This window comes from Talpa europaea (assembly GCF_964194135.1).
Source record: "Talpa europaea genome assembly, chromosome: 7".
NCBI classification, from domain to species: Eukaryota; Metazoa; Chordata; class Mammalia; order Eulipotyphla; family Talpidae; genus Talpa; species Talpa europaea.
The window spans coordinates 121279470-121291176 of NC_140074.1; the positions used below are offsets into that span (position 1 = coordinate 121279470).

Here is an 11707-nt window from a genome sequence, read left to right on the forward strand (position 1 = left end):
GGAGTGACCTTGTATTAAATAACTTTGCCTGCTGCTCACAGATGATCTTTATTCTGTCGGTGGGGTGTGGGGTAGAAGCCCTTGATTATTTTTTAACCTGATGAATCTATATAGAACCCATCATTGAATTATCAAGACAATGCCTGCATCAGTGTTTTTGGAGCAAATCAAAGACCAGAACTTAAATTTTCACTTTAGACATTGGATGAATAGTAGGAAGTTTTTCCATTGATTTGGATAAAATTTTTCTCCGTTTTAGTGCATTGAAGAGTATAACTTGAACTGTAGAACCGTTTTTCTTTCTGCTTGTATTGAAATTGAGTATTTTTCTTTGATTAATGTGGATGTTTTTATGGGGATATCTGTTAATTGTCAGTTTTTAAAAGAAATTAACCTTAGGTGTCATTTTTAAAAGTAATTCTCATTTCTGTAACCTATCCCCTAAGCCTCATACTGGCTGGTATTGAAGTGACACCCAGAGCGTGAGAGGATTGGTCTACTCTTCCTTTCCAAGGAGAAAGTCCTGCAAGATTTAGTAATCCCCACCATAGTTTTCTGAGAACCCCACTGATGTATTTAAGAACATCCACTTTCTGGGTCTGTGCACTTCAATGAAGGGAGGCTGGGAAATGTGCCCACCGGCACTTACTGAGCAGTGTCCAGTGTCATTTTGCATATTTTTCTTTTATTTAAGGGGGAGAAATCTAAGTAGGTAGTATGAAATATTTTGTTAATCCTATAGAAAAGGAGAGAAAATCCTTTATTTAAGAGAAAAGGATATTTAACAGTTACTTTTTTTTTGTTAATGTTAAGGGCAGGTCTTATTTACAGTAGAGTGGGAGGAACAGAAACAAGTGAAAGTGAAAGGCAGGCTCTTACCTTAATCTCAGTAGTTTGAGGGTGGGTAAATGAGTGTGTGTGAGGCATAAGAAATTCTGATGACTTCTTGAATGTTTGAAATTTGTTCAAAGGTCTGGAGCACCACAGAGCTCAGAACAGGAAGAAGAGGCTAGTGTTTAGCCAAACCTGAATAGGTTACAAGAAGTGAATGAGTGGGAAAAAGCTTGCTTCCAGAGGGTCAGGGCTGCATTGGGTTTCTTGAAGGGAGTCTTGGGTACAACTTATAAGGAAGAGGTAATAAAATACGCTCAAGATTTTATTCATGAGAATGACTTCCAGAAAAACAAGAATTTGACCCCCAGCCCAAAGGGGAAAGAATAGTAAAATAGTACTATTTAACCTGGTTGGTATTTATAATAAATGGTGATTTTAATTAATCATTAGCCATAATGATGTTTATTTACAGTATAACGCTTGAATACTATTAAGTAAGCCAGGATTCAGACTGCAAGCCAACCAGGCTGTTCATTATTTAAAAGGTTTTTGTCTGGGCTTCTGGGTAGAGGCTGAGCAGCAGGGTGTGTGTAATTAATTGGGTTGATTTCCAATGGACCTGTCTGAGTTGTATTGTAGGGGTCCAAGGAAGATCCTTTGGGTCCGGTCGTTGGTCCCGTGCCCTTGTACATAACCACTTAAAGAATGGTGAAATAAAGGTTCTTTGAAACTGCTACCTGGACAGCTTGGTCCTTGCGGAAGCAGCGTCGTCTCCGGCCTGTGTCGGGAGGGGGCGGGCCCCGGGAAGGGGCGGGGCCGGGGCGGGCCCCGGGAAGGGGCGGGGCCGGGGCTTCGAGGGGCCCGGCGTCAAAGCTTGGGGCCGGCCCCCGGCTCCCGCGCTTCCTATCTCTCCTGCAACCGTTTTTGTCGCTGCGATCGCCCAGGTAAGACATTCCCCGGACTCTCATCTCCCTCTTTCCCTTTGGAAAGCACTTGTTCCTTCTAGCGCGGCTCACAGGCACTCGCGGGTACTAAATTCGACTAACGGCCTCTGGGGGTGTCTGGTGGGACTTGAAATCTTCAATCCAGCCTCTCAGTCCGCGCCTACCTCCTGACCCTTAGTGGAGCGGGGGATTGGGATGCGAAACTACTTGGCACCCAGGGTTCCCTGCTCTCCGCTCCCTGCTATGCGGTGCATTAGCTCCTACAGGGCTCTGCTGAAGGGGCGGGTTGCCAGAGCAGCCCCTACTGCTGCAGGAAACCGCCGCCTTTTGCAGCTGAGAGGAGCCTCGGATCCCAGACTTTAAACAGGTGAGGCTCCCAGGGAGGTGAGAGTACCGCTCACCTTGCCCACCTCATTCTGCGTTCACTCTTTTGGAGAGAATCTGGATTTTTAGCCTCCATCTTTCCTAATGAAGAACAGACCATAACATTGCCACACCTCCCCAAACATTCCTTTACTACCCTCCACCCCTCAAAGCAGTAAGGAAGAGGTTCACCACACTTCCCTTTCAGGACTAGTTTAGGGTACTTGGCCACACCTGTACCGGGCTAGCCTCTTTCTCTTGTTTCAAAGAATCACCACCATCCTCTTAAACCAGCACCTTCCCCAGCTGGGGGATGGAAGCTTTCCTTTCACAGCCAGGCTGGGAGACCTCAGTCATTTACACGCAGGAGCTCTGGAGACCTCCAAGGTCATCTCGTGACTGAGGATAAAGGACTTGGGACTCTTCCCCTCCCCACCACCACCATTGAATTTCCTCAAGTTCCTGAATGACAATTCAGCAACTTTCCCGGAAAAAAAATATGTGCTCTGCCATTCGCTTCTGGAAGTTCCTCGAAGTGGAATGAATTGTTTTGCTGTTTCCCCTCTTGTAGGCAGGTTGGGCTGTCCCAAGATAATGAAAGGCATTAAAGTGCAAGGAACTTTCTGCTCTTAAGAGTCCTGACACTTCGCTCTTCCCTACCCCAGCTTCCTGAGGTTTGAGCTTGTGGCAGTTGTGATGGAGCTCCTTGCCAATCTTAAAAACATAAAACCATGGAACTTTTTGTTCTTTTCTCATTAGTGAAAAACCCCTCTGAACAATGGGCTCTGGGGAAGTTGAGAACAAGTTGATCCTGCCCCCTGGTCCAGCCATTCACCGCAAGGTTGCCAACTACCACAGCATCAGTAGTAGGAAGTCCTCTTGTTCCTGTGTGCCTTGTGAAGGGGCTACTAGTGCCAGCTTTGTGACTTGTCCCACCTGCCAGGGAACTGGGAAGATCCCTCAAGGTGAGTGATCAAAGATTCTGGAAATAGCCTGGAATCCAGGAAAAGCTCTTGATAATCTGCTGACCAGGCCCCTCTGCGTCTCCTTGAATGGAGCTGGGTCTTCCAGTTTCAGGCAGGCCAAGGCCATGCTAAGTCTCCCAGGCTTGCTTAGGAGAACCCCTACTACCCCAGGGGCTTTCCAGCTACTCTGTTCCCTTGGCAACACCACCTCAAGATTGAGGAAGTTGGGCCTCCCTGGTGGTGCAAGGGGTTAAATCTCAGCACTAGGAAGCAATCCATAGCCACTGCAGCAGGAATTCAGTCCCTGGCCAGGGAGCTGACCCACATGGTGTGGCAGACCTCTCCTGTCTCCCCTGCTGCTCCCCTCAGCAGTGTATTTCAGTAGAACTGCCTGGTCCGCTCCCCACTCTGGTGAATCACACATACACAAACACCCTCGCACCTCTGGCCTATACCCCAGCTCTTGCATGCATAAATAAATAAATCTTTTTTTAAAAAAAAGATTCAGGAAGTTGGCCCAGTCCTTCTGCCTGCCTGTGCCTATGTAGGTGTTTCTCTTCCCCATCTTCCCTTGCAGCAGCTCTCCTGCCCCTGTGACTATGCAAGTGCTTCACTGACCTCCCTTTGCAAAGGGGCAGAGGCAGATTCCTCCCAAGGCTGCCCACCTGTGACCATGCAGGCCTCTCTTTTAGCAAACATCCCTTTGGGGGCAGCTCTTTCTGCCAGCTTGTGACTATGCAAGTGTCCTTTATTCTTCTCTCCCTTTTTTATAATAAACCTGCCCTTTTTTTTTCAAAAGATTTATTTATTTATGCAAGAACTGGAGTATAGGTCAGAAGTGCGGGAGGGTGAGAGGATCCACCAGAGACAGAGCGGGGAACAGAACAGGCAGAGTGACCGAAATACACTGCTGAGGGGAGCAGTGGGCGAGACCGGAGAGGTCTGCCACGCCATGTGGGTTTCTCCCTGGCCAGTCGGGAATCGAACCCATGCTGCAGAGACTACGGACAGCTTCACAGTGCGGCGCTCAACCAGCTGCGCCACCAGGGAGGCCCAAACCTGCCCTTTCAGATATAAAAAAAAATTTGGGAAGTTACAAATGACCTCTCAAAAAAAACTGGGCATCTTGCAGAGATGACTTGCGGAGATTTTCACAACTATTTTTTTATAAAGATTTGTTTATTTATGCATACAAGAGCTGGGGTACAGACCAGAAGTGTGAGGGGTGAGAGGATTCATCAGAGACAGAGTGGGGAACAGAACCGGCAGATTGACTGAAATACACTGCTGAGGGGAGCAGCGGGTGAGTTAGGAGAGGTCTGCGGCGCCATGTAAGTTGTTCCCTGGCCAGCTGGGGAATTGAACTCGCGCTGCAGAGGCTGTGGACATCTTCATAGGTTGCATCTTTACCCCTTGTGCCACCAGGGAGGCCTGATTTTCACAACTATCAATGAAAATCTCATTTCCACTCTAGAAATGGCAAAGCTGAACTGCCAACTTCAGTAGCACAGCCCTGTGCTCCAGTCCTGCTGTGTCCCCTCTCTGTGGAGGGGAGGGGTGATTCTGGGTGGTGGGAAATGTGTGTCATGGATATGTCTTGGCCCTCGCTCTTACCCACTTTCTCTCTACAGAGCTAGAGAAGCAGCTGGTGTTCCTCATTCCCTATGGGGACCAGAGGCTGAAGCCCAGGCACACGTAAGCTCCTCTTCCTGCTCCAGCTGTGCAGGCTGTCACCCTTGAGAGCTGTTCCTCTTTGTCTTCCCCATTCCGCAACCCACCTACCCCCATTTTTCTCTACTGGTCTCCCCTCAGCAGCCTGAGCCTCAGTGTGCTCAAATGTGCTAGCTTCCTGTTTCCAAAGACTCTCCTGGTTTAAGCAGCCTGGGGCACAGCAAATAACACCTGAGGCCCCTGGCACCCTTCCCCACACATCACTGCTTCTAAGAAGCATGACTCCCTTTTTTTTTTTAAAGATTTATTTATTCACGCATACAAGAACCAGGGTACAGTGCCTCCCCTGGTGGCGCAACAGTTGAGCGCTGGGCTGCAAAGCTGCCCACAGCCTCTGCAGCGCCGGTTCCATCCCCGGCCCTGGCGAGGGTCCCACATGGCACGACAAACCTCTCCTGCTGTGCCTGCTGCTCCCCTCAGCAGTGTATTTCGTCAGTCTGCCTGTTCTGTTCCCTGCTCTGGCTCTGGTGAATTCTCTCACCCTCCTGTGCTTCTGACTGTATCCGGTGCTTGTATAAATAAATAAATCTTTAAAAAAAAAAAACAAACCAGGGTACAGGCCAGATGCGCAGGAAGGTGAGAGGATTCACCAGAGACAGAGCAGGGAACAGAACAGGCAGACTGACCGAAACACACTGCTGAGGGGAGCAGCGGGCAAGACAGGAGAGGTCTGCCGCTCCATGTGGGATTCTCGCTGGCAGCCCAGGATTGAACCGGCACTGCAGAGACTGCAGATGGCTTCACAGCACTGTGCTCAACTACCTGCACCATGAAGGGAGGCCCATGACTCCCTTTTAAAAACAGAGGAGGGCCTCCTCAGTGGTGCAGCGGTTGAGCGCTGGGTTGCGAAGCTGCCCGCAGCCTCCGTGGCACCAGTTCAATCCCCGGCAGCTCCCCGGCCACAGGAGGAGGGTCCCACATGGCGCGCAGACCTCTCCTGCCGCCCGCTGCTCCCCTCAGCAGTGTACTTTGGTCTTTCTGCCTGCTCTGCTCCCCGCTCTGGCTCTGGTGAATTCTCTCACCCTCCCGCGCTTCTGACTGTACCCAGTGCATGTCTAAACAAACAAACAAATAAATAAATAAAACATGCCTCTTTAAAATAAATAAATAAATAAATAGATAGATAAATAAAAATAAAAACAGAGGACCTCTTGACTCTATAAGGCCTTCTGGGAGGATAGCCCTGGATGCAATTGATTCAGGGAAGTTATTTTTCCTAAGAGAGCTTCCCTTGCTGTGGCAGTTCAGACCTGCTTGTTCTCTTCTGGGGAGAGAAGGGAAAAAAGCCACTCCCTGTTCTGAGACACTTCCAAACTAGAGGCAGTCCTGAGTTTCACTGGGGCTAAGGGGTTGTGGAAGAGGTGACCCTATTTGTCATTTGGGTCCACTTGACATGAATTGCTCACCCTTTCCAACGCCCTCAGCTTTGTTCTGGAGGCCACCACCAGTCCCCCCACAACTACCACTATACAAGAACCTGAATCTGGCAGTGCTCCTCATAAGATGCTAACAAGGTGCTGTCTCATTAATGCGTATTTCAGTTTTGAATTAGATGAACGGGTGATGTCCTGTTCTGAATATCAAAGTTCATAGCTCTCAATTCTTGTGGATTTCTTCTCTTCCAGTGATAACAGCCAGCATTTATTGAACTTTTGCTATGTGCCAAGACCTAAGATTAGTGTGTTAGCCTATAACAAATGCTGTGAGATGGATATAGTTTATCTCCATTTCACAGACAAGGAAACTGAAGTTTAGAGAAGTGAAGTGGGGTTGCTCAGAGATCCTGGGTCAGCGGGAACAGAGAATTGGGAATGGAAGCAAGTCTAACTGCCTCCCAGTTCTGCGCTCCTATCAGCTCTGGGCCACATCTGAGCCCGGGCTGGCCCTCCACATGTGGGGAGCCAGACACTCAGTTGCAAGGTGGATGCAGAAGAGCCTTATGTTTGGAGAGGAGTGTGTGAACACACACACACCCCTTCAAGTTTCCTTCATCTTCAGACTTACTCCTGTTGCCTGGGTCCTTTTCTACAGGAAGCTCTCCGTGTTCCTAGCAGTGCTTATCTGCCTGGTGACCACCTCCCTCCTCGGCTTTTTCCTGTTTCCTCGGTCCATCACTGTGCACCCTGCAGGCGTCAACTCCTCCACAGTGGCCTTTGACGAGGCTAATATCTACCTCAATGTAACGGTGGGTGGGTGCTACTAGGCCTGAGTCCCATCTTCAACCACACTCCTTGATAGCCTTTATCCAGTGTTGCAACCATGGGATGGGTAGCCAGGGATCTTATGACACCCAGAGGGTGTCAGAAACCTGGTGGGTTGGGGGAGAAGGGCAACCCTGAGGCCCATGACAGATTGTGTAAGACAGGGGTCAGAATTAGAACCATAGAGGAAAATCAGAGGATGTGGGGAGCAGGATTCAACAGAGAGAAACCATGCACTCAGACTAGCTCTGAGCCAGCTTGATGTCTTAATAAGGGTGACCCTCACTGCTAAGCCTCTGAAGGGCTCCTGACACTGGCCCGTATTGGACTTAGAGCTGTTAGACTGGGGGGCTGGGGGAGGGGGTTGTCACTGTTGGACTCCTTTTTTCTTTTTTTTTTTTTTTTAGATTTATTTATGCATACAAGAACTGGGGGGTAGGCCAGAGGTGCAGAGTTGAGAGGATTCACTAGAGACAGAGGGGAGCAGAGCAGGTGGATCCACTGAAATACACTGCTGAGGGGAGCAGCAGCCAAGACAGGAGAGGTCTGCTGTGCCATGTGGGTCAGCTCTCTGGCTGGGGATTGAACTCAGGCCACAGTGGCTGGTGATAGCTTGATAGCGCTGAGACTTTAATCCCTGTATCACCAGGGAGGCCCTGTTAGAGTCCTTTCTAAGAATGGCCACCCTCATCCCTTCCTTCTCTTGTCCTCATCTCTAGAGTATCTTGAACATCTCCAATAACAACTACTACCCCATCACCGTGACCAACCTGACCCTTGAGGCCCTGCACCTGTCCCACGTGGTGGGGCAGCTCTCCAAGAGCAGCCTCCTACACATCAGCCCTTTGACCAGTGAACAGGTGACTCTCCCTGGCCTGCCCTGCCCACAGGTGTGCGATATGTTTGGTGGGGTTAGAGGGCAGCTGGGGTCAGGGCTTACCCCCTGCCTGTTTGGTTGACAGATGCTTTATGCAGTACCCAACACGATCCAGGATGAAAGCATGTAGTGAGTACCCCTTGATCTCTTCTCCCTGAGCCTCTTTCCTGGGTTGGAAGACTGGTTTTAATCTCCAGCAGATTGCCTGATTGCTTAGTGAACCCTGCAGTCAGTATTTGGCCAGCACTACCAGCACCAAGACTGCATTGTGCAAGGGTTCAGGGTCCCCAGACTCCGCCTGTCTGGACCTAGATTAGAATGAAAAACAGGCTGGTATTCGGTCAATCCTAACAATATGTGACCTTCGACTCTTTAGCCAGAATCTCTGAGGAACAATGTCTTGTTTTCACCTGTGCTCCACTGTGTCTGTGCCAGGCCAGAGAGGGGTAAGGGTAGAGGAGTGATATTGCACAAGGGTGGCATGCTTACCTTAGAGGGAGAGGGAAAGGGTGGGAGTGGCATGTGGGGGCCCTGGATGTAAAGGAGCCCAGAGGCAAGGGGGCTGGGATCTACTCTCTCCCCAAAGACTTCTAATGGGCTATCTGGTGTGAAATGTGTTTTCTCTCTCTCTCAGTAAAATCTGTAAGTCACTGAAGATCAAAGTCCACCATGTGCTTTTACAAATCCAGTAAGTAGGGGTTCATAGCCCTTAAATCCCCTCCCTAGTCTCATGTTGGCTGTACCTCATGGGATGAGAGTCATCTAGGCTGAGCCCAGGAATCTCTGTGGGCTCTTAGGAATAGCAGGTGCAGCCCCTTCTCTAGGTCCCACCTTGCTTATAAGCTATTGGTATGACAGTCATAGCGTCTGGGACACAGGTGGGTGGCTGTCCCCGGTGCCTTGACACAGTGGGAGGCAGAATAAAGGGAGGTGGGAGGGGGTCAGCTCTTCTCAGATAGCAGAGCTTCCTCTTCCGGACACAGCAACCAAGACTGCTTCCTCTCCAGGGGCACCCTGACCTACTCCTACCTGCACGAGTCAGAGCAGAAGACCTTCCAGAGTAGTGAATATTTGGACTGCAGGGAAAACAAGTCACTGCCCCACTCACTGGCTTCTCACCTTTGACCTGTCTGCTGTCCCCGCACTCCAGGCACCTGCCAGCCTGGTCCATGTCTCCCACGTTTTGTGACCAAGAAAGGATAATAGTGACTTTGCCAAAGGAAAAGACCTTCTTTATCTCGCCCTCACCGCACTTCCTAAGCGCAGGAAGCTTGTTCTGTAGAAGCTCACTTCACACGCATCCTCGCACCCACACACTCAACATCCTCTGGTTCCCCAAAGGTCTGATTCTTGTTGGAGCCTGCGTCCTGTCTCCCCCTGGGTCTGCCGTGAAGAAAGTCTGGCCTGTTATTTACTGGGAGCTGCCTCGAGTCCCAGGTAGCACCTGGAACTTTCTCTGCTGAGCTCCTTGGTCACCCAGCTCTTCCAGGGCTCCCTTCCTCCTACCTGAATCTGGAGTCAAAAGCCTTACTTTTGACTTTTTTTTTTTAAGATTTATTTTATTTTTTTATGCATACAAGAGCTGGGGTATAGGCCAGAGGTGTGGGGCTGGGGGTGAGAAGATTCACCAGAGACAGAGTAGGGAGCAGAACAGGCAGATCTACTAAAATACACTGCTGAAGGGAGCAACGGGCGAGACAGGAGAGGTCTGCTGTGCCATGTGGGTCACCTCCTTGGGCAGGGATTGAACTCATGCCTCAGTGGCTGGTAATAGCCTGATAGTGCTAAGACTTAACCCCTTGCGCCACCACGGGCTTTTAAAACATGGCTCACTTTCCCAATGATGGGGGCTATGCTGGGCCGTCTTTAGGGACTCTTAGGGGTCCCAGAGATGCTCTCCAGTGCCTCCCTGCTTAGTTGTATGACCAAGTGATGGTGAGTACCTGCTCCTCTCCTGGGAACTTGTCACCCGCCTGACCCCATCAGCAGGATTGGCCAAGACATTTGGGCTCTGCATCCTTTCTAATTAGACTGCCCCAGTTCCTAGGAAAACAGACATGTCCTCCAGCTAGAACCTGTCTTCTCCATAAAATAGTTTTATTATTCTCTTCCCAGCAAGAGCCAAAGTAGTGGGGGAGTGGAGGGAGGCACCGGGGGCCTGCATCTCAAAGAGAGACAGTCAGCATTTTGAAGGGCATCTGGCTGGGGTAAGCCCACAGCCCTAGGAATGTGATGGGCATTGTCAAGTCTGCCATGGAAACCTGCCAAGAGGAAGCTTCAGTATCCAGCCAAAACACTGGACTCTCCTGCATCCCTAACTTAGCCCCAGGGCCACCTCTGCATCAGAGGCCTCTGGACATTGGCAGTGGGGAGGAGCGTGTAAGTAGTGATGGTCTAGACATTTTCTTCTTTGCTGCCACCCAGATGAAGCTAAGCCCCACATACACCCAGCTTCCCTTTTGGGCTCCAGGCAGAGGAGATTTTGCTTAGCCAAGCAGGAAACAACATTTGCCTACTAAAGGTGACTGTGGTTTGAATCAGTCAGGTACAAAGATGAGCTTAGGTGGCAGGGAAAGCTGAATTTGAAGAGGATGGATGGAGTGTGGAAATGGTGACAAGCCAGTGATTAGCTGGCTAGGGAAAGAGAGGCAGGAAGGCATTCATGCCTAGATAACAGGAACTAAGAGGTACTGGCAAGAGCACAGAGGCCAGGCTGGAGTTTCTGCTGAGTGTAGGCCCCAAGTCCTGTATACAATAAACTATGTGTAACAAAAAAAAAAAAAAGTGCCTCCTTTGAGTGGGGAGGGAGCTGGCCAGCACTTCCTAGATCACAGTCTATTTTTTCCTAAAGATTTATTTATGCCTACAAGAACTGGGATGTAGGCCAAAGGTGGGGGGCGGGGTTTGTAAGAGGATTCACCAGAGACAGAGTGGGGAGCTGAATAGGCAGATCTACTGAAATTCACTGCTGGGGCAAGCAGTGGGTGAGACAGGAGAGGTCTGCTGCACCATGTGGGTTAGCTCCCTGGCCAGGGATTGATAGCTGAGTCTTTAACCCCTGCACCACCAGGGAGACCCTCACAGCCTATTTCTTAGTGTCTAAGTGGGCATCAAGATTTTTCCCAGGCCCTTGTCCTGCTTTTTTTTTTAAAGATTTATTTATGCATACAAGAATGGGGGTGCAGGCCAGAGGTGCGGGGGCGGTATGAGGATTCACTAGAGACAGTGTGGGGAACAGAACAGGCAGATTGACCGAAATACACTGCTGAGGGGAGCACTGGGCGAATCAGGAGAGGTCTGCTGAGCCATGTGGGTAGCTCCCTGGCCGGGGATCAAACTCGTGCTGCAGAGGCTGCGGTTAGCTTCATAGGTTGTGTCTTAACCCCTTGTGCCACCAGGGAGGCCTCTCTTGTCCTGCTTTTCTGGCTTCTTTGTGTATCTCTTAAGACCCCTTCCAATATTATGACCTCCCCCCCCCCCCCCAAAAGTAACCTCCACCAGTTGCTCAACTCAGGAAGCCCCTGCTGTGAGGGTCTCCCTCAGCAAGGCCAAATCTTGTGTGCTATAGTGAAAGGACCAGACCCTTGGCAGTCCAGAGTGAAAGAGGGGCTGGCCTGGGGGACCCCAGTGTCAGGAAATGGTAAGGAAGATTTGGAGCCTCTTGGCGGTCTCTGCTCAATGAAGAGGCTGAGACCCAAGAAAGGAGAGGCCTGTTGATCTTGTCTGCACCTTCCCAGGGAGTCAGGTGCCCTGTGCCTGAGGCTATAACCCCCTTTTCCTCTCAGCTATTTC

The 11707-nt window shown here is 50.1% G+C and overlaps 1 protein-coding gene across 1 annotated transcript; it reads left to right on the forward strand.

Moving 5' to 3' along the window:
* Positions 1–2919: 2919 nt before the first annotated feature.
* Positions 2920–9040, forward strand: TMEM106A (transmembrane protein 106A; the record flags this gene model as incomplete). Its single annotated transcript, XM_084238012.1, has 7 exons — positions 2920–3106; positions 4738–4801; positions 6869–7022; positions 7758–7898; positions 8001–8044; positions 8550–8603; positions 8923–9040. The coding sequence occupies 7 exons, from the start codon at positions 2920–2922 to the stop codon at positions 9038–9040; spliced, it is 762 nt and encodes a 253-aa protein (XP_084094138.1).
* Positions 9041–11707: the final 2667 nt, after the last annotated feature.